Here is a 27,386-nt window from a genome sequence, read left to right on the forward strand (position 1 = left end):
ATTGAGAAGACATACTCTTGTGATATTGTGTAAGTCGTCGTTGTCAAGAGAATACATTAAAATAGATTGTCTCTTTCTGTGAACTGTCGATCACCAAATTTGGACGAGGGATCTCCACGATCTTGAAGCAAATCAGGGGACTAACACATCCCCAGATATTATCATATTATGAATCAATTATTGTTTTTATTAGGGATGACAATTTCCTCTGAACCCGGCAAAGAATCCGATACTCGACTCGAATGAAGGGGATTTTTTTACCCGATGAAATAATTGAGTAATCGGTATGGAGATAGAGGCACGTATTAAATAATCCTACTTATACCCCACCCGAATACTCAATTTAATTAAATTAATATATATTATTTATACTAAAAATGTTTGTTCTCAAGTAAGTGCTTTGCCTTTCAATATTTTCATATTACAAATCGGTTCTTCTCAATCAAATAGGTTCTTTGCCTGTTCAGATTACTAATCGGTGTTTTGCATTTTACAGATTTGCATATTACAACTTCGTTTAATTTCACCATCGGCTATCATCTACTTCCTGTTTATGGCTAATTGTATGCCTTTTTTGTTTCCCAATTCATTTTGGGTTTATTATTATTATTATTATTATTATTATTATTATTATTATTATTATTATTATTATTATTATTATTATTATTATTATTTTGTGTTCTTAAGTAATCAATTTAATCATGGTGGTATTTTTCTATGAATTTTTTTTTCTGCATTTAGCCTTGATCTTGTACCAATTTTATTTTATATTATTTTGTCTTTTCAAGTGGTTATCACTTATCAAATAGATTAAGTCCACTATTATATTTGTACACAATCAGTCCTTTGACCCAAGACAACATAAAGGCTCTACGTACTAATTCTGCACTTTGACTCGTTTAACGACTCCACGAAGTGCATCAGGTGGCGAGATTGAGTGTAGTTTTGATATATTTAGGAGACAATGCATTGTAGTCGGAGATTCACCGCTGACCTATGAGTGTGGATATCCTATGTGATATAATGAATTAATAGTATAATAAATCTCTAGCCAATGTGTGAGTTGTTATTTAAGAAAAATTGTTTTTTCAGTTGCACACACGATACCACTACAATCACACGAAGATATGTCACATAGTTATCGAATCCATTTGTAAGTGTCTATATACCAATGGTTGCAGATTCGATCGAAATATATGAGATGAATGACCGTATTGTACAATAACCATAACATACTTGTTCTTGCAGACATTATAAGTGGTACCTAAATGACCATGGGGAGATGCTACTATACTCTTTTAACATGATATGATGAGTGCAATCAGAATTGAGTTATGCCGTTCTTGATCAGAGGTTGATAAAAATAATGTGCCCAATTAGAGTAAGCCCAAATAAAAACAATTGTTTTCTTGAATTCCATGAAGTTGTAAAAATTATCATGGAATATCATATATTGTCAAAAGTTTAAAATACTACACAGAATATTTGACAAGAGATAGACACTTGATATAGAAGAGTTCTAGTAGGATCATGACTCATCCATGAAATATTTGATTAATATGCTTGAAATCATAATACAACTCTAACTTAACTAGTAGTAGTCCTAATTAGCTATAAAACTTAGTGAAGATTTTTGACAAAGTGAAGATTCCCAAGTAAGAGTCCTAGGATTCTAACTTAAGAGTCCTAATAAGGTTCTACGTTAATCCATGAAAATTATAAATATGACAACACATGTCAAATTTACATGCTGGACTTTTTGTCTCTTCTCATAACACTTATATACTCGACCGGCTTAGTCTTTGTGATTCACGGCCGAGCCACCACCTCCACACCGCCGTCTTCACCGCTTGCCACCGCTGCCATCGGTGATTGCCATCTTCCAGTGATTAATCTCAAAGCAAAACTTCGTATAATTTTCTCGTGCGAATTAGACGAGGAACTCAGTCTTCGATCGTGGATTCAATTTGGAGAAGTAGATCGTTCGTAGCAATAAAATTCATTTCCGTTAATCATGGAATAGTTTGATGTACAAAGTTTAGCATGCAAAATTAAATAACTATAAACTTTGTATGTATAACTTTGAATCATATGACGCTCAAAAATATTTCGATTGTCAAATTTTTTTTTTTTTGGAAAATTTAAAAATTTCGCTATGTTTAGGTATGAGAAATTGGTATTCCAACATCATTAACCAAAAAAAATTTATAGCAAAAGAGAAATGACTATAATTATGGATCCTTGGATACCAAAGTTTTCTTCTTAAAAATTCAAAGAACTAGTAAGAAAATGTTCTGTAAATTCGTATAATTAAAATTTTTCAAAGAAATGTAATTTGACAATCAAATTTTTTTTTTGCATCGTATGATTCAAATCTCATATATATGGTGTTTAGTGTTTAATTACGTTGGCATTGAAAAACAATTGCACCAAACTAATCCGAAATTAGTGGATATATTCCTTTTTGTAAATCATACAAACGATCCACTAGATTAACAATTGTTCTTCAATATCCAAATTAGGTCCATGATTGAAGACTAAATTCCTCTTTTAATTTGAACTTTAGAATATATAAGAAATTCATGTTGAGACGAGATCGCTGGAAGTGGCAGGATCACGATAGAAACATGCAACGACACTCGACAGGGTAGAAGTTGTGCTTGGCCGAGAGTAAGGTCTCTAAGAACAAGTGGGCCAATTTTTATTGTGTGAGGGAGAGTAAAAATTCTAACATCTAAATATGATATCCAGTGTTATATTTATGGATTTCTTGAAATAAATTAGAATCCTACGAGAACTCTTTAATTAGAATAATATTAAACTCTTAAGTTGTGTATTTTTCTTGTCGAAAACTCTATTAGGTTTTATAATCTAATTATTACTGATCCTACTAGTTAGAGTTGTATCAGGATTCTTCAATCCTTTCATTAAATCCATGCATGAGTCATTATCATGTAGTATTTTTCAACATTTGACAATCATAATATAATTAATTAATCAATTAATTCTACATCCTTCTATAATATTTCATAGGATTCTTACATAGTAGTCAAAATACTTGATAAATATTTATTTATCAAATTCTCAATGTACTAATTAAATGATCGTGATTTTATTATAATATCGATGGACAATCAGATAACGTCAATGTGACGAGGGTATAAATCTTGTTATGATAATGAAAAATGAAAATATCGAATGTTAAAATTTTTTACTGACTCATTTTTTGCAGCTGTCTATTTTGGAACTCCTTCGCTAAAAGAGCCAGTTGCACTCTTCTTACAAAATTAGCAGTTATGCTAACTTCAACAACTTCATAATATGAAAACTATTATAAACTCATTCATAATCAATATGTTTGATTTACATCAAACTACAATCGTCAAATTCAACTCATTGAGTTTAACTATCTCAACGGGAACACATAGTCTAATATTTGTGTGACCCTTAATGGTTCAAAGATACAACTAGTCGTGAATTCACAATTTCATGTGATTCAAAACAATGTTTGTTCTTATTCGAGATTACCCTATTTAGCCTTATTATTTTCATCAACTTCTTGATAAAGAACGTCAGAACTCAAGTCTGATTGTACACATCGAATCATGGTAAGAGCGTCAAGTAGTATTGCTATATGATCCCTTAGGTATAACTGAGATTGCCTGCAAAAATAAGTAAGTTATAGTTAGTGTACAATACAGTCTCTTCAACTCATATATCCGGATCAAATCTGCAATCTTTGGTACATCGAGAGTTGCAAATGAATTCGATAATGGTGTTACGTATTTTTGAGTAATAATAGTGACATGTTATGTGCAACTAATGAAACACATTTCCATAACACACATGTCTTACTCTGGCCAATGATTTCTTGCATTATTAACTCATCATATCACTAATGATATCTTCACTCGTAGGAGAGTGGTGAATCCCCGACTACAATATATTGGGTCCTACGTATTTCGAAACTACACTCAATAGCGTCACCCGATGACCTCCAATGGAGTTGGTAAACAAGTCAAAGTGCAAGCTAGTACACAGAATCTCCATGTTGTCTTGGGTCTAAAGATTAATTGTGTACAACCATAACCACGTACTAACTCACTCGATAAGTGATAACCACTTAGAAAGTATGAGGGAGAGTTGTTCAGTGCTTCATAAAATGAGCACCTATCTGTATGGATGGACATCTTCATACGCTTACCAATGAAACATAAAGTTTACATCACATATACTAGTATCGAGCTAGAACAACCTTTATCATTATTTTATGTGGCTGATTCGACTATGAACTTCTTTAGAATAGACATCATGTTTCTTAATGAATTTCATGATCTACATTGCAAGATAGACCTCATGATACTATTATGAAGCTTGCATGGGTATACAATTAAGGGTAGTATTATAATTTGATAAAATCGTAAAATATTATTAAATAAATATTGTTTTTAAATTAGAATCAATAAAATTCAAACCACAAGTTAACTTGTTGAGCACACATTCTAACACTATACGAAATATTACAAATAATCTTAGTTCAATGTATTCATTTACACTTAAAGTAGGTAATAATTAGTAACAAAAAACAAACTATTTGTATGAAGCAATATTATGGTTGGAAACATTAATGCATTCACCTTTGAAATTAATTTTAAATTATTGGAATTAATGGCATATTTTCCTTGCATAATTTTGAATTTTATATTAATGGCGCAATAAATAATTTTGTGCTTTTGCTTGGGCGCTTATCTGACAGACAGATCACGCCTAACGAGTACCAGAAATGCAAAATTAAATGTCAATATAAATTATTAAATCTCAATTTATTTTTTAACCTAATTAAGCTGATATTAATCACTATATAAATTATTCTGAGGAATCTAACATAAAATTCATTTTATTGGGAAGTCTTTTACAAAAGTACTACTCACTATTCTTCTCATCTATTCATCCTTAAATTCTTTTGTTTTTATATCTATCGTTTCCATTTTATTGTTGCAGTTTTGAAGAATTTTAGTTTGAGAAGGGAGGAGTGCTAGTACAAGTCGAGGTATTTGAAATTTAATAAATTTTATTTCCATATATGTGATTTTTTTTTGAAATGGTGATTATAGTTGTTTGTAATAGTGTTTGGGCTAAAAATAATTAATTATGGAAGCCCAATTTAATTACAAGCCCAATTAAATTATGGCCCGTCAAATGAGCGACCTAATTTCTATCAAGACCAACCAACCACAAAGCGCTGATGATAGAAAAGATCGTGGGAAGACTGGAACAGATCGTGAGAGAGTAGTAAGAAAGATCATGTGTTCATGGGGGAGTGGAGAGAAACCGTATAGGCGTTGGGAAGAAAAAGGGGACATCGGCTACACAACTCAACACACAACTCTCTACACAGACAAAATATGCAAAAAGCTCTCTACTAAATTTCCAATCTTCAAGCAATAGTCTTCAAGTTTTTCCAGTATATTTTTAGCACTCTACGTGTTCTCGTTTTAGATTTCAGCAACAAGTTATTGTATTTTTCAAGTTTTGATAAATTCCTACAGTTTTTTAAATTCAAAATCATGTCAGGGGTTCATTGGCATCAATTTCCAATAGTTTTATTTATTTTGGCATTGCATTTGTTTCAGAAGACTATAACTGACGGTCGAATTTAAAATTCACGTCGCTTGAATATTTAGAAGTTAGATTTTATCATTTTCACACAAATCAGTGCATTTTCGCACCTGGCACGCCCGCAAATTTCAAATATTATCCAGGCTACATAGAAGTCAATAACCCGTACCCAAGGGGTTATAGAGTTCATGATTTCAGTTTATTCTCCGGGGAAGATGGCCAGTCCAGCATGGAACACATAGCCAGGTTTACCATCCAGTGCGGGGAATTAGCCAACCTGGAGAATTTCAACAATTTAAAGTTGCGGCTATTCCCAAATTCTCTCACAGGGCCTGCATTTGCATGGTATGCCTCACTCCCTAGAAATTCAGTGATGAGTTAGCAAGAGATGGAAAGACAATTTCACATCCAATTCTATAGAACAGAGCCAGAAGTGTGTATTACCGATTTGTCCAGAGTAACCCAAAAGAAAGGAGAATCTGTGGAGTCTTTTATCAACAGGTTCAAAAAGATGAAGAATAGATGCAAGGTGTTCCTACCTAAGACCGAGTTCGTGAAGATTGCACAAAAAGGACTGGATTTTGAATTAAGGAAGAAATTCCAGGGAATGGAGTTCACGGATTTCTTTGAGCTAGCTGCCAAAGTGGCTGAATACGAAGAACTATTGCGGGAAGAGTCGTACAAGAAGAAAACTTCTATGGGGTCTTATTATCAGGAGGTGGAAGATGTGGCATTGGCAGAGATTCGATCAGCTGGTTCTTGCACCGTTCCCCTGCTAAAAAAAAGCCAGCAGAACCTGAAAAGAAGAACAGCTCCCAACTCCCCAAAGACATGCAGTATACATTTGATGTGTCAAAGACCGAGGAAGTTTTTGATTTCTTGGTAAAAGAAAAATTCATCACCTTTCCACCTGATCACAGGATGCCACCCGCAGAAGAGCTGAAAGGTCGAGAATATTGTAAGTACCACAACTCCTACAATCATGCTACCAAATCTTGTAGGGCGTTCAAGAACATTTTGCAAGACATGATTAACAAGGGAGTCGCGAAGTTCCCTAACAAACAGGAGTCTATGGCGGTGGATGATGATCCTTTTCTCCCAGTAGCTTTGGTCAATGTGAATGTGACAGATTTGAGAGATCTTCTCAATGAGAAAAAAAGCCGATCCTTTGAAGAGAAAGACCGAATAATCAAGAAATGCTAGATCCCTAAGGGTCAATTGTATATAGCCACTGGAAGGTATAATACCGATCGAATAAGAACATTTCAGCAGCGTGTAACCATAAATATTGGCAAATCCGTGGCCTCTAGGCCGAGGAACCAACATTTCCTTGAAAGATCAGTGGTGGATAATCAATGGTTTAGAGGGGAGTCATCTCGCAATCAGCGCCAAAGGTATTCAGACATGAGAAATGCATATGAAGTTGAGTCACGAAGGGTGGAAACCAGGAAAGTATCAGCTGATCAAGGTAGAGAGCGGGGTGCATATGAAATCTCAAAAGGAAAAATGGTTGAGAGCAGGAGAGCAAAGCCCAGGTATGTCCTTCCAGCTAGAGGGGAGTTCAGTGAGTCTTGGAGAGTGGCCAAGCACAAGAAGTTCCCTAGGCCACTGTCTAGGACTCAGAAGAGACGGCTGTTGAGAGAAAGAACTATTGCAAGGAGAGAAGAGTCAGATAAATTGAGAAAGGAACCCACAATTGACAGTCTAGTAATGGAAGATCAGGTGGTGAGTAAGTTCAAGTTTGGAAGATCGGCTACTGAGGATAAGTTCGTAGACGATGATGATGATGATGATCTGTTAAGTGAAGAGGATGATCGAAGAGGAAAAACAATCAATTTTCGCGTGTGAGAGTTTAACATCACTGTGAATTGTGCCACAGGAGTGGTGATACTACCTGAGAGATTTAAGATGATGGAAGAAGAGGATGGGGAGTTGATGCCCCAGGAATCAGTGCAAAAGAAAGAGCATGCAGACAAACTCCCTGAAGGGAGTTCAAGAGTGATTATAAAGAAAGATCACCCAAATAAGCCTAAACAAGTGATACTTGAGAATCCTACACCGGCCATGACCAAGCACATAAGGCTGTTGTACATCAAAGCCCACTTGAATGGGAAGCCAGTGTCTAGGGTGTTGATTGACAATGATTCAGCTGTGAATGTTCTTCCAGTAAGAATGTTAAAAAGTCTAGGCAAAACTGAAGAAGACTTGATGCCTTCGGAAGTTTTGGTTGATGCATTTACAGGGGAAACCACCAAAACCATTGGAGTATTCCCCGCTGATATTACTGTGGGGAGCATGTCGTCTTTATGTGCATTTTTTGTGGTAAACTCCTCCACCAACTTCCAAGCGTTGTTGGGCAGAGATTGGATCAATGCAAACCAGTGCATCCCATCTTCAATGCACCAACTGTTGCTATTTTGGAAAGGGCATAACGTGGAGGTTGTAGAGGCAGATGGGCAGCCGTTTCAAACAAGTACAAGTGCAGTGGAGGCCAAATATTACAACGGGGATTTTGGGCCTATCAAAATTCGTAGCAATAACAAGAAAGAAAGCCCACTGTACATGCAAACACCAACTCCAAGCTCGGTGTTGGAAAGAGTCCTCAAGCCTACTGTTATCGTGCCGCCTATGCCGATGATTCAACCGCTGATTGAGGAGGTTGATGATTGAAATGAACCAAAAAGAAAAGCTGCAACCTCTACATGGAAGGCGCATGTGCAACAAGTACTGGACAAACTAGAAGAAGAGGAAGCATGGGGCACCTATGGAACTGAGGTTGTCCAAGAAGAAGAATACGAAGAGAATGAACTCCAAGTTGATGAATTGTTGATGGCGCCATCTCAAATGGAAGATGGCCAACACGAAGTACAAGACCCGTTGGAAGAAATAAAGTTGGGGGAGCTTGAGAATCCAAAAGTGATATATGTGAGTAAGTTACTGGAATAGCAGTTGAAGTAATATTTGATCAATGTGCTGAAAGAATACAAAGATTGTTTTGCATGGAGTTATGATGACATGCTAGGGTTGGACCGAAAATTGGTCGAACACCGACTTCCACTCAAAGAAGGTTTTAAACCATTTCAACAGCCATCTCGTCGCATGTCAAAAGAAGTCGAGTTGAAAGTGAAAGAAGAAGTTGAGAAATTGTTAAAGGCCAAGTTTATAAAACCGATCAGATATACCGAATGGCTTTCAAACATTGTGCCAGTCATGAAAAAGAATGGCAAGGTCAGAATATGCATCGACTTCCGAGACTTGAACTGTGCAACTCCCAAAGATGCATATGTGATGCCGATACCTGATATGTTGATTGATTCAGTGGTTAGACATGAGTTGTTATCTTTCATGGATGGATTCTCGGGCTACAATCAGATCAAAATAGCAGAAACAGACACTCACAAAATAGCATTCAGGTGCCCAGGAGCTGTTGGTACGTTTGAGTGGCTTGTCATGACATTCGGGCTACAAAACGCAGGAGCCACGTATCAAAGAGCTATGAACTCGATCTTTCATGATATGATAGGACATCATATTGAAGTGTATATAGACGATATTGTTGTGAAATCCAAACAAGCTGCTGATCACATTGAACACTTGAGGAAAAGCTTCCAAAGAATGAGGCAACATGAGTTAAAGTTAAATCCATTGAAATGTGCCTTTGGTGTGAAAGCGGGAAACATTTTGGGATTTCTTGTTCATCAGAGGGGAGTTGAAGTGGATAAAAACAAAGCCAAAGCTATTATGGAAGCAAACCCATCCAAAAACAAGAAAGAGTTGCAACGTTTTCTTGGGCAAGTAAATTACTTGAGGCGTTTTATCTCTAATCTTGCAGGGGAAACAAAAGAGTTCTCACAGTTGTTGCAGCTCAAAGACACCAGGGAGTTCAAATGGGAAGAGTCGCATCAGAAAGCTTGTGATGTGATCAAGAGATATTTATCTAATTCACATGTTCTTATGCCTCCGAGGTATGGAATGCCCCTTAAATTATATATCTCTGCTGCTCATGAATCAATTGGATGTCTACTAGTTCAAAATAATCACGAAGGAAATGAGCAAGCTATCTATTATTTGAGTAGATTCCTTACTCCAGTAGAGGTGAAATACTCTGTAATTGAGAAGCTATGCTTGACATTGTATCATGCATGTACTAAGTTAAGACACTATTTGATTCAATCAAGAATATTTGTGATGGCTAAAACCGATTTGATTAAGTACATGCTTAATAGACCCATGCTCTCTGGGCGGATTTGTAAATGGTCTTTAGCATTAGTCGAGTTTACATTAACTTACTACCCCCAAAAATCAGTAAAAGGCCAAGCTATAGCTGATTTTTTAGCTGACCATCCCTCACTTGATGAGTTTATTGGAGAGCAGGTTGGCTTTCCAATTTTTGGAGTGGGAGTTGAAGTTCGATGGATCGAGTACAGAAACAACAGCTGGAGCTGGTATTGTGATCACCTCCCCAAGAGGTGTGAAAACTGCTCTATCTTTTAATTTGGATTTTCCATGCACCAACAATGTAATGTCCGAGAATTGTATTTTGTTAATCTGAGATCATTAAATATGCATGGATGTGATTAGGGAATAGAAGGACTTCTCCGGGACTAAATGGGGCGAAGTGTGTGGATTATGCAAGATTTTGCACAGAACTAGTGGCGCCCAAGCGGTGAAAAAGGGCCGCCCGAGCGCCAATGCACCACAAGAAGAATACTTGGACAGAACATTTCGCGCCCGAGCGGTAGTTTGTAACCGCTCGAGCGCCAGGGTAGAACAAAGTTGATATCCGGACAGAGAATGCCGCGCCCGAGCGGTATATTTCAACCGCCCGAGAGCCTCCTGAAATACAAAAAAAAATTCTGAAGAAGCCACGTACGAGATTTGCATGCAATATATATATGTTATTCACTCTCATTCTCCTCCACCTTGCAACCAGCACCACCGAGAGAAGCATTCAAGAAAGCTCAAGATCCTCACATATTAGACATTTGATTGTGAAGAATCCAACCATCCGATTTTCGATCCGAGTTTAGATTCATGTTCCTCGCCTTAAGAGCTATCAAAGGATGTAAGTTTCTTTACATTTCAGCATGGTTTGAAGTTTAGATGTTGGGGAAATTGTGATATGATTCCTATTATGTGTTGGTATGATAGTGGTAATCTTATATTCGATACCGGATCGAAAAAATGATATCGTATGCAATTTATATGAAATTCCAGCATGTATTGGGTGGAAATTATGCATATTTTGAGATCTTGATATATAGATTGTGATGGTTGTGAGTTGTAATATGGATTATGTTGCGATTTGAGTTGATCGGTATTGAGAAATCACGCCGTTATGCCGTCGAATTGTATTGAGATTGAATAATGAGTTGTACAAGATTTGTTTTGAGTTGTGTCTTGATAGATTATATCTATACATTGCCATTTCAGAGTTGTTATTATCAGATTCGACATCGAGACTTCGACTACGACAAATACTGTACAACGAAAGGTATAATTCATGTGAATGCGGGAAGATACAACTCGAATTAGACTTGATTTGAGTTTCCCAAAATCACATACTAGATTGTTTACCTTTTTATATGTTTACGCTTTGTCTATTGAATTATATTCAAGCAATTAAGATAGGAGAGTCATTGGTAGAATTGTCAAATTTCTGGATGTTCGGTGGTATCGACGCATAGGAGCAGATTTCCTCCGATTGTAGACATTCGATACAGACAGGACCGAAGTCTAGAAATAAGACGTACCGTCACCCCGATTGGGAGGGTAGGTGGCAGACTGTGACGTCTTATTCATACTGGGATCCCTAGAGTTAGAGTCGAGTTGAGTCAAGACATGAGTTTGAGTTATGTTGCATTGATCTTGTTTCATAGACTATGGAACATATTGTTATTGAATTTTATTCATGATGGCATGTTTATGATTATGTATTGAATTGCATGACATGCATGTATACATGTCTTATACTGGAATTTGTTCTCACCGGAGTTTCCGGCTGTTGTTGTGTCTGTATGTGTGCATAACAACAGGTGGGGCAGGATCAGGGTCACGCAGAGGATGAGAGATCGAGATAGCGTGGAGATTTCGGGCGTAGAAGATCACTAGTTGTTTCTTACTAGACATGTACTGCATTTCTAAACATTAGTATGTTAATTGTAGTTGACCATGTGAATGTTAATTGGAGTTAAATAAGATGACAGTATTTTTATCTGATGTCTTGTGCCTGTTTATATATATTTGAATAAATGTTAAAAGCAAAAATTTTGACCTATAATTTCTAGTAACGATCCAATTAATCCCAAGATAATCGAGTTAGAGCCCGGGTCCCCACAACAGGTGGTATCAGAGCAGTAGGTTCTGTAGACTGAGATAGAATAGATTGAGCGGGGTAGATAAATCTTCTTCCTTGCTTTTGTGTGTTAGCATGATTTATTGATGTCCTTATTACATGTTGTGTTGTTATCTGAGTTAATTACAGCATGCCTTTACAAAGACTGAATCAGAACCGAGTCTGGATCAGAGGTATATGATCAGAGGAGGATTGAGACAGACTGTATCGATTGTTTACTAATCTGTGTGATAATCAGATTATGCCTCCTCGACGAGTACCGCAACCAGTAGCAGGTCGGGCATCAGAACAGGGCAGTACTTCGAATGACCCTATGGATGTTACTGCAACCCCGATGGAGACTCAGCTGAAACGGTTTCAGTCGTTCCGACCACCGACATTGAAGGGTACGGAAAATTCAGTTGAGTGTGAAAGCTGGTTAGATGACATTGAGATGTTATTTGAGTCCCTTGATTATACTGATGAGTGGCGAGTGAAGTTGATTGGGCACCAACTGCAATAGGTTGCCAAGAACTGGTGGATTACCACGAAGAGAGCCTTGGAACATCTTGGTACAGAGGTCACTTGGAAGGTGTTCAAGACAGAGTTCTATCAGCGATTCTTTCCCGTATCCAACCGAAAAGACAAAGGTGCTGAATTTGCCAACTTGAGACAGGGACAGCTGAACGTCGAAGAATATGTCGCTAATTTCTCCACATTGCTCCGATTTGCTCCCCACGTTGCTGGGAATGACGAGGCCGTTGCGGATCAGTTTATCAATGGCCTGAATCAGGAGATATTCACCTTGGTGAACACGGGACGACCCGACAATTTTTCTGATGCCTTGAACATGGCGAAGGGAGCAGAAGCTGGGTTGCTTAGGCAACGAAGCACTTCTTATGCCGCTCAGACTCCTAGACCACCCCAGCTCTCGGGTCAGTATCAGCAACCACCTCCCAGATTCGAGAGTGGTGGTAGCAGCAGCGGTAGGAAAGACATTTTGAAAGCGAAGGGGAAGCAGTTCAAGAAATCAGGGAGCAGTTCGTCGAGCTCCAGTGGGCCGAGACAGACAGGGTCGGGCCAGAGATCAGAGTATACAGGGGTTTACTGTAGTTCTTGTGGAGGTAGACATGCCACCGAGAGGTGTACAGCAGACTCAGAGTGTAGGAGCATCTGGCCCTGTATCTCAGCCAGAGAGGCAGGCGTCATCTGTTCATTCATTCCAACCAGCCCCTACATCGACACAGCCCAGAACTCGGGGTAGCCAGACAGTGAGCCAGCCGTCGAGACAGCAGGCTCGAGTGTTTGCGCTGACAGAAGAGCAGGCTCAGGATGCCCTTGATGACGTTGTAGCAGGTAACTGTTCTATTTGCGGTTATCCTGCTTATGTACTGATACACACAGGTGCATCACATACGTTCTTATCTGAGCGTTTTGCATTGACATATGCATTGCCTATTGAGTCGTTGTCTACTGTAGTGTCCGTCTCTTCTCCTTTGGGGATAGGGTTGATATCAGTGACATCTGTTTGATCGTGTTTACTACAGTATGATGGAAATGAGATAGATTTAGACTGTATTGTACTTGGGTTATCGGATTTTTATTGTATTATTGGTATCGACATGCTAACCAAGTACAGAGCGACAGTAGACTGTTTCCACAAGATTGTTAGATTCAGACCAGAGATGGCTGAAGAGTGGAAGTTCTACGGCAAAGGGTCTAGAGCTAGGATTCCTTTGATTTCAGTATTGTCTATGACTCGATTACTACAGAAAGGAGCAGAGGGATTCCTTGTCTATTCAGTTGATTTACAGAAATCGAGTCCTACCTTGGCAGATGTGCCAGTGGTTTGCGAGTTTGCAGATGTGTTCTCCGATGAGATTCCGGGATTGCATCCAGTCAGAGAGGTAGATTTTAGCATCGACCTAGTACCAGGTACGGTTCCTATTTCTCGAGCTCCTTATAGAATGGCACCGATAGAGTTGAAAGAATTGAAAGAACAGCTTGAAGATTTGCTGGACAAGGGATATATCAGATCGAGTGTATGTCTTTGAGGCGCACCAGTGCTATTCGTGCGAAAGAAAGACGGTTCGATGAGATTGTGTATCGATTACCGGCTATTGAACAAGGCAACAGTAAAGAACAAGTACCCATTGCCTCGCATCGACGATTTGTTTGATCAGTTGCAGGGATCCTCTGTCCATTCCAAGATCGACTTGCGATCTGGATATCATCAGCTGCGCGTCAGAGATTCAGATATACCGAAGACTGCATTCCGAACCAGGTATGGACATTTCGAGTTTATTGTCATGCCTTTTGGTTTAACGAATGTGCCAGCAGTGTTTATGGGTTTGATGAACCGTGTCTTTCAGAGGTACTTGGATGAGTTTGTAATTGTTTTTATAGATGATATTTTGGTGTATTCCAAGAGTCTGATTGAGGATGCTGATCATTTGAGAGCTGTATTGAGAATTCTGAAATTAGAGAAATTGTATGCTAAACTGTCAAAGTGTGAGTTTTGGTTGAGATAGGTGGTGTTTTTGGGGCATATTATATCTGGAGACGGTATATCTGTCGATCCGAGCAAAGTCGAGGCAGTGATTAGTTGGCCTAGACCGACTTCTGTGCCAGAGATACGCAGTTTCATGGGTCTAGCAGGGTACTATCGACGATTTATTAAAGATTTCTCCAGTATTGCGAAGTCAATCACTCAGTTGATTCAGAAGAATGCGCCTTTTATCTGGTCAGAAGCATGTGAGTCTAGCTTCTTAGAGTTGAAGAGACGACTAACTAGTGCTCCAGTGTTGACGATACCTTCAGGTACAGGTGATTTCGTTGTATATTGTGATGCATCGCACAGAGGGTTAGGAGGTGTTCTTAAGCAGCGACAGCATGTTATTGCCTATGCTTCGAGACAGTTGAAGCCACACGAGACTCGATACCCAATTCATGATCTTGAATTGGCAGCTATCGTATTTGCATTGAAGATCTGGCGTCACTATCTGTATGGGGAGAAATTTGAGATCTACTCTGATCACAAAAGCCTGAAGTATCTGTTTTCTCAGTCAGAGTTGAATATGAGACAGCGTAGATGGCTCGATTTATTAAAGGATTTCGATTGTGAAATCAAATACTATCCAGGGAAATCGAATGNGTCCAGTCCTGACGATACCTTCAAGTACGGGTGATTTCGTTGTATATTGTGATGCATCTCACAGAGGACTAGGATGTGTTCTTATGCAGCGAGGACATGTGATTGCATACGCTTCGAGACAGCTGAAGCCACACGAGAGTCGATACCCAATTCATGATCTTATATTGGCGGCTATCGTTTTTGCATTGAAGATCTGGCGTCACTATCTGTATGGGGAGAAATTTGAGATCTACCCTGATCACAAAAGCCTGAAGTATCTGTTTTCTCAGTCAGAGTTGAATATGAGACATCGACGATGGCTTGATCTGCTGAAAGACTTTTATTGCGAGATCAAGTATTATCCAGGGAAGTCGAATGCAGCGGCGGATGCTTTGAGTCAAAAGGTATGTTCCTTATCCTTGTCGACGATAGGTGTTTCGAATATGATAGAAGATTGTTGCTTTTCTAGATTAGCATTTGATACAGATAGTAGACCGTTGCGACTTGCCAATATTCAGTGTGAACCAGATTTGATTGTTCGCATCAAAGAGGCACAAAGAACCGATCAGAGTGTTCAAAAGTCGATTGATATGGTCAGATCAGGACATATTTCTGAGTATCAGGTACGTGATCATGTTTTGTATGTGAATAACCATCTTGTAGTGCCAGATGTTTCAGATTTGAAACAACAGATATTGTCAGAAGCGCACTGTAGTCGGTTCAGTATTCATCCTGGTGGCAGGAAGATGTACAATGATCTGAAAACACAATTCTGGTGGAAACAGATGAAGACAGATATTGCAGAGTTTGTGTCTAAGTGCTTGAATTGCCAACAGGTGAAGGCCGAAAGAAAGAAGCCCGGAGGGTTACTTCAGAGTTTAGCTATTCCTGAATGGAAATGGGATCACATTTCCATGGATTTCGTCACGAAGTTACCACGATCATTCCGAGGCGGCGATGCGATTTGGGTTGTGATAGATAGATTGACCAAATCCGCATGCTTCATTCCGTACAAGATGACGTACAGATATGATCAGATGGCTGAGATATATGTCCGAGAGGTGGTCAGATTACATGGTGTGCCGAAGATGATCGTATCAGATCGTGATCCACGATTCACTTCACACTTTTGGCACAGTCTACAGTAGGCTCTAGGTACGACTTTACACTTGAGTACTGCTTACCATCCCCAGACAGACGGACAGTCAGAGCGGACTATCCAGACTTTAGAAGATATGCTGAGAGCTGTAGTACTAGATTTTGGTACTAGTTGGCAAGATTCACTAGCTCTTTGTGAATTCTCATACAACAACAGCTACCAGACTAGCATCGAGATGGCACCGTTCGAAGCTTTATATGGAAAGAAATGCAGATCTCCGTTGTACTGGGATGACATCTCAGAGGTACCAGAACTTGGGCCTGATATGATTCGTGAGATGACTGAGAAAGTAAAGATAATTCAGAAGCGAATGAAGACGGCACAAGATACACAGGCGAAGTACGCGAACATCAGACGTAGACCGTTGGTGTTTGAGCAGGGAGACAGAGCATTCTTGAAGATTTCTCCTTTCAGAGGCGTTGTCAGATTTGGCAAACGTGGGAAATTGTCTCCTCGATGCATCGGTCCGTACGAGATTCTTGAAAAGATTGGCGATCGTGCGTATAGACTTGCTCTTTCTCCCTCTTTATATGGGATACATGACGTCTTTCATATATCAATGTTGCGTAGATATATGCCTGATGCTTCTCATGTCATTCAGCCTGACGAAGCCGAGTTTGACGATACACTAAGTTATATTGAGCAACCATTGCAGATTCTGGATCGCAAAGAGAAACAGCTCAGAACAAAGACTATTCCGTTAGTGAAAGTCCAATGGAATCGGCATGGCATTGAAGAAGCCACTTGGGAGACAGAAGCAGAGATGAGACAGAGATATCCCAAGTTATTTTTATGAAGTGAGTACTTATTCAGTTTTGATTATATTACTCCTTTACTTGATTTAATGATTACTTGCGAGTTCGAGGACGAACTCATATCTAAGAGGGGGAGAATTGTAATGCCCGAAAATTGTATTTTGTTAATCTGAGATCATTAAATATGCATGGATGTGATTAGGGAATAAACGGACTTCTCCGGGACTAAATGGGGCGAAGTATGTGGATTATGCAAGATGTTGTACAGAACTAGTGGCGCCCGAGCGGTGAAAAAGGGCCGCCCGAGCGCCAATGCACCACAAGAAGAATACTTGGACAGAACATTCCGCGCCCGAGCGGTAGTTTGTAATCGCTCGAGCGCCAGGGTAGAACAAAGTTGATATCCGGACAGAGAATGCCGTGCCCAAGCGGTATATTTCAACCGCCCGAGCGCCGCCTGAAATACAAAAAAAAAATTCTGAAGAAGCCACGTACGAGATTTGCATGCAATAAATATATGTTATTTACTCTCATTCTCCACCACCTTGCAACCAGCACCACCGAGAGAAGCATTCAAAAAAGCTCAAGATCCTCACATATTAGACATTTGATTGTGAAGAATCCAACCATCCGATTTTCGATCCGAGTTTAGATTCTTGTTCCTCACCTTAAGAGCTATCAAAAGATGTAAGTTTCTTTACATTTCAGCATGGTTTGAAGTTTAGATGTTGGGGAAATTGTGATATGATTCCTATTATGTGTTGGTATGATAGTGGTAATCTTATATTCGATACCGGATCGAAGAAATGATATCGTATGCAATTTATATGAAATTCCAGCATGTATTGGGTGGAAATTATGCAGATTTTGAGATCTTGATATATAGATTGTGATGGTTGTGAGTTGTAATATGGATTATGTTGCGATTTGAGTTGATCGGTATTGAGAAATCACGCCGTTATGCCGTCGAATTGTATTGAGATTGAATAATGAGTTGTACAAGATTTGCTTTGAGTTGTGTCTTGATATATTATATCTATACATTGCCATTTCAGAGTTGATATTATCAGATTTGACATCGAGACTTCGACTACGACAAATACTGTACAATGAAAGGTATAATTCATGTGAATGCGGGAAGATACAACTCGAATTAGACTTGATTTGAGTTTCCCAAAATCACATACTAGATTGTTTACCTTTTTATATGTTTACGCTTTGTCTATTGAATTATATTCAAGCAATTAAGATAGGAGAGTCATTGGTAGAATTGTCAAATTTCTAGATGTTCGGTGGTATCGACGCATAGGAGCAAATTTCCTCCGATTGTAGACATTCGATACAGACAGGACCGAAGTCTAGAAATAAGACGTACCGTCACCCCGATTGGGAGGGTAGGTGGCAGACTGTGACGTCTTATTCATACTGGGATCCCTAGAGTTAGAGTCGAGTTGAGTCAAGACATGAGTTTGAGTTATGTTGCATTGATCTTGTATCATAGACTGGAACATATTGTTATTGAATTTTATTCATGATGGCATGTTTTATGATTATGTATTGAATTGCATGACATGCATGTATACATGTCTTATACTGGGATTTGTTCTCACCGGAGTTTCCGGCTGTTGTTGTGTCTGTATGTGTGCATAACAACAGGTGGGGCATGATCAAGGTCACGCAGAGGATGAGAGATCGAGATAGCGTGGAGATTTCGGGCGTAGAAGATCACTAGTTGTTTCTTACTAGACATGTACTGCATTTCTAAACATTAGTATGTTAATTGTAGTTGACCATGTGAATGTTAATTGGAGTTAAATAAGATGACAGTATTTTTATCTGATGTCTTGTGCCTGTTTATATACATTTGAATAAATGTTAAAAGCAAAAATTTTGACCCACAATTTCTAGTAACGATCCAATTAATCCCAAGATAATCGAGTTAGAGCCCGGGTCCCCACAAACAATCAGGCGGAATACGTAGCACTGGTCATTGGATTGGAAATTCTGAAAGATTTAGGGGCGAAAGAATTGTTAATATCAGTGGATTCTCAGCTGATACTCAAACAGCTATCAGGGGAGTTTAAATGCACAAGTTTGTCATTGGCTCCATAATATACTGCTGCATCCCAACTTCTAGATGATTTTGAAGAAGTGTCGCTGGTACACGTCCCAAGACAAGAAAATTGGGAGGCAGACGAGTTAGCATAGGTTGCTTCGGGATTGAAGATATCTCCAGAACTTACACATAGGCTAGTGTTGATTCAGAAGAAAAACCACCCTTCAATTCAGCAAAGAGGGATTCAGGTAGACACACTCAACTTGGATATAAACTTAGTTGGAGACTGGAGGGATGACATGAAGCAGGTGCTAGAATCAGCCGGGAGAGATATTCCACATGGTTTAAAAATGAGAGCTCTTAATTACGTTCTAGTGGAGGGAGATTTGTACAGAAAAAGGTTAGATGGTCTGCTCCTCAGATGCATAGGCTTCCCAGAGGCTTTGGAGATCATGAAGCAAGTTCATGAGGGAATGTGTGGAGCTCATCAATCTGGAATAAAGATGAGATGGTTGATAAGGGGTATGGCTACTATTGGCCATCCATCCTGAAAGATTGCATCAAATATGCTAAGGGATGCCAGCCATGTCAGAAACATGGGAACATTCAAAGAATTCTGGCGGATGAACTCCACAACATTGTCAAACCATGGCCGTTCAAGGGCTGGACCATGGACTTAATAGAGAAAATCTACCCAGCATCATCCAAAGGCCACTTGTTCATCCTTGTGGCCACAGATTTTTTCACCAAATAGGTAGAAGCAGTGCCTTTGAAGAAAGCGGAACAAGGGGACGCCATTAACTTTGTGAAAGAGAATATTACCCATAGATTTGGAATTCCAGAGTCACTAACCATGGATCAGGGAACTATGTTCACGGGCTCAGATATGAGAGAATTTGCAGCAGACTATGGAATCAAGTTGATAAACTCGCCCCCTCATTATCCACAATCCAGCATACAAGCCGAAGCATCGAACAAAGTTTTGATAAAGATTCTGCAGAAAATGATGGAAGAGAATCCCAGGGATTGGCCACGGCTATTATCAGAAACTTTGTGGGCATATAGAACATCCAAGAGGACTGCTGAAACGTCTGCTATTCGTTTTCTTAAAAAGTACTAGAATTTTTTTTTTCAAACCTCACTTAGCATTCGGCCGAACCATAAAATATTTTTGACCTCATTTTAAAATAATTCAACCCACTAACATTTTACTAAATCTATAAATAACATTTGAAAAGTATAGCCCATACTATTACCTCTCAAAAACCACTCATAAATAAATAAAAGTCATAAAAATATTCTTAACATAACTTAAAATCATAAATAATAACTAGTGCGGAAAACTAGCGTCGGTCCTCAAGTTATGTGCACCTTCAGTCCAGTCAGATCAACCATCAAGACCTCCATAAACATCATTATCATAATCACCTGCATCAATCACACCTAGTGAGTCTAAAGACTCAACACGTCATATTCTTGATAACAAGTAATACGTATAAAACCACACGCAACCGTGAAAAATACTCGTACTTAAAATATCGTTTCATGAAGATGCATAAACTTCAAACATGAACATTTTCGTAAACCTTTTTATGATGCATAAAAACATTTTCATAATGATGTATCAACTTTAAACATAAACATTTTCATGACATGCATAACATAAACCTTAACCTTTTTCTTTTCCTCAAAACATGACATAAAACATTTTATCATGATCATAAACATTTTCCTTTTCTTTTGTTGAATTGAGATCGTTAATTGTGACTTTCCTGACATGACATGACATGATCGATGGATCCATCTACATAAAACCACAGTACTGGGCGGCGGGAGACACCAGCAACACTCTCACCGGTCAACTGGGCCCTGGCCTTTCATAATCGAATAAAAATACGAACGTCAGGGTTCCCTCGGGGGCCTTTTCCCATAAATGGGTTCCCTCTGGGGCCTTTTCCCCTCACGATATTCCCATTCTTACCGTTACCACAAAACCGTTACCACATAACAGTTACCACATATTTGTAATGATGAAAATACGATCGTCGGGCTCCCACTGGGACCATAACCCTCACGACATCTCCAACATTATCGAATTAGTCACAATTACTTCACTTCCTTCAACATTTATATTCTCATCACTTTATAAAAAAAATCATGCATAACATAACATTTTGTTTTTGAAATCAAGCATGCAACATGTCTTTTAAATGTCTTCTTTAAATCATAAAAATCCCATGGACATTTAAAAATCATAATTAAAGCATGAACATTTCATAAACATTTAAAAATAATCATGATATCATAAAAATAGCATTTAGTGCACTGCCATGACCTCTATAAATTTTTAGGTGCAAAAAGACTGTTTTACCCCTAGACTCGACATTTTTCGATTTTGACTTTTTTCTTGATTTCATGACTCTAATGTGTCCCAAATAATTATTTAAGCTTACATGAATTTTCTCATATTTTCATTTAGCCTAAATCGAGAACTTTTAAATTAATCTTTAAATGTGACGTATTAATGCGTTTTAATCTCGAATTAAACCAAACCTTAATATAAAATTCCCAAATTCAAAACTTAGACTTATAATAATTATTTAAGCTTAAACCTAATTTTTCATAATTTTATAAGGCATAAAACTAGACTTTTAAATTAACTCGTTATTTAGCGTTTCGTGCGGCGATTAAATCACGAATAAATCCAAAACTCGTTATTTTGATCCCAAATTTTTAATATAACATTTTTAAGATTTATTCTACCCTTCCAAGTCATGAGCCACCCCTGTGGACCCATGGGTTCATTTTTAGCCTTTGAATTTTTGAAATGGACACCTTATCGAACACACCGAGCCATCTCCTAATTTACTCGAGCCACGTCCAAGCCACCTTGAGCCAAAACCTAGCCAACCCACCTAGGGACCATACTGACCAAGCCCAGCCAGAAATACCAGCCCTGGAATGCTCAAAAACCTCCTGGAAACTCGCCCCAATTCTGTGCGTGTGTGTGTGGTTGAGACTTCTACCTATCACCAAGACTCCTAGCCAACTAGGATACCTCCAGCTGGTTAAGCCCCGACCCAACCTGACCCTAACCACCATGGACCACGCCCAGACCAGCCCTAGCCCTTGAACTCATGCCCGAAGCACTGCCCATGACAGCATCCTCACGCGTAGCACAGCTGCCATGCTTCCTTCATGAACCCACACGACCAGCAACCAACCAGGCTGCATCAGCCCCTGCCCAGACCCTTGTGCATCCTATTAGGACCCTAAGGACCTAGCCTAGCCCAGCCCAAAGCCCCCTGGCCGAGCCTCCTTCTTCCTGTACCACAGCAAACCTGCGCTACCCTTGAAGCTCTCGGGTTGCTAGGACTCCTCCCCAGCCCCTGGTCTCGAGTCCTAGTGTGGCTAGGACTCTTCCACTGACCTACACATGACCCTAGCTCAGCATGGTCCAGCCAACGCCAAGCCATGCATCACTTTTCCCATTATCCGAACACACAGCCCCCACAACGTAGCACTTGGGTCCAGCTTTGTTCTCTTTTTGATTTCAAACGTTTTTAGTGTGTTTTAGGAGTCTAAACTTGTGTAAAACAGTGTGTGATAATACCTTAAATCATGGCAGCCGTTTTACCATACAAAAACATGATTTGGGAATCAAAATTTTGCTTGAAAATTTCATGAGACACACAAAAACGAAAATACACAAAGTGTCACTTGTTTTCCATATTTTCTGATGCATAAAAACATAATATGGTGTGATGATGAGAAAAAAGAGAATATGGCGTGCCTTTGCGTTTTAAACGCACGAAAATGTTGACGAACCGAAGAACGACGACGAGGAGACGACGGCTTGAATTTTCTTGATGCTTTTCCCCTTGAATTTTTGAACACTTTCTCTTCAAAACATGATGTGTGTGCCGTGTAATTTGGAGTGCAAAGGAAGAGTTTGATTTGTTGTGGCAAAGTGGGGCGTGAGTTTTTTGTAAAATAAAGGGGTAAATTGCACCTTAAATACTAATTAAAAGGCTAATGGTAGCTTAGGCCCACTAACAAGGTTAATTAGGTCCAATAAGTCCATTAGTACTTAATTAAAATATTTAAAATAATTTTGATTAATAAACTTTGTTAATTTATTAGCCGTGTTGCCAAAACGTTCGTATTTTTGTTGAAAAACCAACACCGATAAAATTTACGTCCCGGCGTATAAAATCACCTCAAAACCCCATATTTTCAAAAATATGAAAAAGCAACACTCATATTTTAAATAATTAAAAACAACTATTTAATAAAAATATTTTCTATTTTTTTTTCAGCCATAGGTCTCCGTTCCTCGATCGCAACTTGAATAACCTTTAAAAATCACATTTAATGCAATCATGTAGAAAAATATGTTTTAAACATGCAAATATGCACAACATAATTAATTCATGCAATTAAAACAATTACTTAAAATACAAGAGAATTTAATAATTGCGTGCATGTGGTTTGCGTGGACTTAAAATTTTCGGGGCTTTACAATCTTCCCCCCTTAAATTGAATTTCGTCATCGAAATTTGTTTATCCTTAATAACCCAAAGTTTAGACTTAGTTCTAGTACCCCAGAAATCCACGCTTCCGCTACGCTACTCTGATAATACTTAAGTTCTAAAAATGTCCTTTTGTCCTCTTGATCCCAAATAAATTTTCTTCTAAAAAACACCATCGCTAATTTAAAAATTGCGATGGTTTTGTATAACCGTCGCAATTTTAAAATTAGCGACGGTTTGGCCAAAACCGTCGCTAATGATCATAGGTGATCATTAGCTGGGTAAACAACTGTCGCTAAATTTAGCGACAGGTTTGCAAAACTATTGCAAAATTTAATATTAACTACAAATTTTATATAAAAAAAATTCGAAGACAACAGTTTAAAACCGTTGTGTTTTAACATATATAAACAATAAAAAAAGACAACGGTTTACAAAAATCTTTGTCATAGAACTAAAAAAACCAGTTGAAAGACAACGGTTTAAATAAACCGTTGTCTTTGACCCATTATAAAACACATATAGACAACGGTTTTAAAAACCGTTGTCATAGCCTTAAAAAAATCGCTCATAGACAACGGTTTTTAAAAACCGTTGTCGTAGCCCAAAAAAACGCTCATAGACAACGATTTTTAAAAACTGTTGTCTTTGATATAAAAACCGTGGTCGTAGATATATCAAAGACAACGATTTTAAATAGACTGTTGTCTATGAGCGGATTTTTTTAGGCTACGACAACGGTTTTTGTTAAAACCATTGTTAAAAGTAAAAAGACAACGGTTTTAATAAAACGGTCGCCTTTGATGTGTTGTTGAATGTGTATTTTCTTGTAGTGAAATCTCATGGTATTCTATACTTCTGGTGAAAGGTGAATACAAAAATATAGTACTGGAACATTATATAATCTATTTTTTATTATTTTTCCTAATAATTAATATGTTAATTTTCATTACTAATTATTTCGTGGATTGCAAATGGGACTTTCTCAGGTACACTGTTTATGATAATAAGTATGAAGAAATTGGTCTTCCTATGGATCCACATATCCGAGCTTTTCTTGCAAATGGTAAGTTGTTTTAGCAACAAAAATTCTTTCAATTAACCTAAATTTTCATTTATAACTAGGGTTGGGCACGGGTCGGATACCCGATTCTCGTATTCGTATATATACATGATATATACATACAAATTATATTTCCGATCAGAATGTATATAATCTAAATTATATTATGCTTAGTTAAGTAATAAAGATCCACATCAGCAATGGTGGTCCACATCAGCAATGGTGTCAGCAAGAATGACACATGAGAACTCACAAATGAGTATTATTTAAGAGGAATCTATGGATAGATTTTTAGTGTAAACAAACTCTTGTTATGCATTTCTTTATTTGCCCTTAACAACTAGGTATAAATAGAGTAGGATATATTATTTTATTATACAAAGAAAGCAATTTATCTTTCTCTTTTAAGGAAGTTTTCTTCACTTTCCTCGCTTGGTATCAGTGCTCGCCATACCTCATTCAATAATTCCAGCAACATCTCCCAAAATAATTTCGCCACCACCTCCAATTCGTTAACCCAGCAAATCAGATCACCTATGTAAAACTTGGTGATGATAATTTTCTTCTTTGGCAGCGTCAAATTTCTTCATGAATTAATGGTTTGAGTGTGGAATATTTGCTTACGAAAGAAACTCCCACTCACATAAATTTTTGATTACAGTGTATATGGCTTAAACAATGAATCTTCTCTACATCATGTGTTGGAAACTTAATTTCGGAGTTTGAAAAATTCACCATGAAAAGAATGAACAACTGATCAAGAGTACTGAAAGTAACTGAACTGAAGATTCATAAACTGATAGTTGCCTGAATTGAAGATTAAGTCGTATATAATCAAAAGGCAACTGAACTGAGGAAAGCTAACTGAACTGTGTAGTCAACTGAACGATTAGTTGAGACTAATCAGTTACACAATGATCAGTTACACAACAATCAGTTAATCCTATCAGCTATGTCAACTGATAAATCATTTTGACGCGTCATCGGTTAAGGAACGTAGCTATCAACCGACAATTGTACAAGAGCAGACTGCAACATGTAGTGGGAACTCCGCATTTCAGAAAAGCTACAGTGTACGATTGTCAGAAGAATGTTGACGTGGCTATACGACAGATATAAAGATTCAAAATGCATTCATTGTTACCGTTGGAAGCAAAGCCTATAAATAGCCGAGAAGATCGGCGTTCGGCTAAAGCAAAGTTACGAAGTTACAAGTTTTGCAACCAAGTGTTACAGAGTTACAAAGTTATCAAGCAATACAGTCAAGAACTTTTCACATATTCTTTCAAATTTAAAAGCTCTCAAAAGCTCACGCTTATTATACATATTCATAGCTTTCAGGCTATACTTTGAGCTTAAAGCACAAACACTCATTGTTGTATTATTCGATCTTGTAGAGATCAGTTGTGCTAAGAAATTACAAATCAGTTGAGTATAGATAATTGTATTGATACTAAGAGTTTCAGTATTGACAGGTGGGTTTGAACAATTCTTTGTGCAGATCAGAGTCTTTTAATGAATATACTATATTCGAGATAGAAGGGGTGACGTATGAGTATTTGAAATCTTTTAACATCCACAAATCTTGTGTTTTTTCTTATCAGTTATATTATATCTGTCTTTCAGTTATTTTCGCACTTTCATTAAGTTAACTGATTGACATTGACAAAAGTTTCGCGAATTCAGTTTATCACTAAACTGATTCTTCAATCGAAGAAGTTGTGAAAATCTTCAAGTGTTTATTTAACCCCCTCTTCTAAACACTTTTCACTTCCAACTGATCCTAACAAGTGGTATTAGAGCAGTTGAATCTTGTTTCTGAATATTCCATATCTACAAATCTAATTACCATGTCTTCTTTCAATAAAATCTCAATGTTTTCCAGAGAGGACTTTGACGATTAGAAGATTAGAATGCAGGCTCATCTAGCTGCACAAGATGATGATATGCGGTACGTCATAACTGACGGACCAATGCAAATACTAAAAGAAAATACAGTAATTGCCATAACTTATGGTGCTCCTCGTCACATCGAGAAACCACATGAAGAATTGACAGCTGAAGATAAAAAGAAAGCCAATTTGGATAATGTGGCTAAAGATATTTTGTACAAAACCTTGGATAAAGTTACATTCAGTAAAATCAAGCTCTACAAAACAGCAAAAGAAATCTGAGAGAAGTTAATTCAGCTGTGCGAGGGCAATGAATAGACTAAAGAAAATAAACTCTCAGTTGTTGCACAGAAATTCGACAATATTAAAATGAAGACCGGAGAGTCTATGAACGAATATGATGAGAGAGTCAGCGGCATCATAAATGAAATGAATGCACTTGGAAAAGTGTATTCAAACAAAGAAGTTGCGCTGAAAGTGGTCCGATGTCTTCCAAAAGAGTGGGATGTTAAGACCATGGCCATGAGAGAATCAAAGGACCTGAATAAGGTCGAACTACATGATTTATTTGCTGATCTAAAAGCATATGAGTTTGAGTTGCAAACAAGATAATGAGAACATTCTACACCAGCAGCTACAACCGCTCTTAGTGCTCACAAACTGGAACCAACTGGTTCAGCTGAGAAAACTACATATCAGATAAGTAATGACGCAATTTCATTATTTGTGAACAAATTTGGAAAATTAATTAGGAGAAATCAAGGTTCTTACAAACGAAACTATCAGAAGAGTAATTCCAAGGAAGAACAAACTCTTGCTTCAACTGTGGAAAGCAAGGTCATT

At 38.0% G+C, this 27,386-nt stretch overlaps 1 protein-coding gene across 1 annotated transcript; it reads left to right on the plus strand.

Annotated features, from left to right (window-relative positions):
- The first annotated feature begins 19,564 nt into the window (after positions 1-19,564).
- LOC140982089 (uncharacterized) lies at positions 19,565-24,763 on the plus strand. Its single transcript, XM_073448504.1, has 4 exons — positions 19,565-19,696; positions 19,811-20,145; positions 24,578-24,654; positions 24,714-24,763. The coding sequence occupies exons 1-4, from the start codon at positions 19,565-19,567 to the stop codon at positions 24,761-24,763; spliced, it is 594 nt and encodes a 197-aa protein (XP_073304605.1).
- The last annotated feature ends 2,623 nt before the right edge of the window (positions 24,764-27,386 follow it).

Source organism: Primulina huaijiensis, chromosome 8, assembly GCF_012295235.1.
Source record: "Primulina huaijiensis isolate GDHJ02 chromosome 8, ASM1229523v2, whole genome shotgun sequence".
Lineage (NCBI taxonomy): Eukaryota > Viridiplantae > Streptophyta > Magnoliopsida > Lamiales > Gesneriaceae > Primulina > Primulina huaijiensis.

Bases quoted from the DNA above. Each gene is read 5' to 3' on its own strand.
- LOC140982089 (XM_073448504.1), top strand. From the start codon at position 19,565: ATGGTTGATAAGGGGTATGGCTACTATTGGCCATCCATCCTGAAAGAT. The intron at 20,146-24,577 runs GTCTGCTATTCG...GGACTTTCTCAG, and splicing joins TCCAAGAGGACTGCTGAAAC to GTACACTGTTTATGATAATA. The intron at 24,655-24,713 runs GTAAGTTGTTTT...ATTTATAACTAG, and splicing joins CCGAGCTTTTCTTGCAAATG to GGTTGGGCACGGGTCGGATA.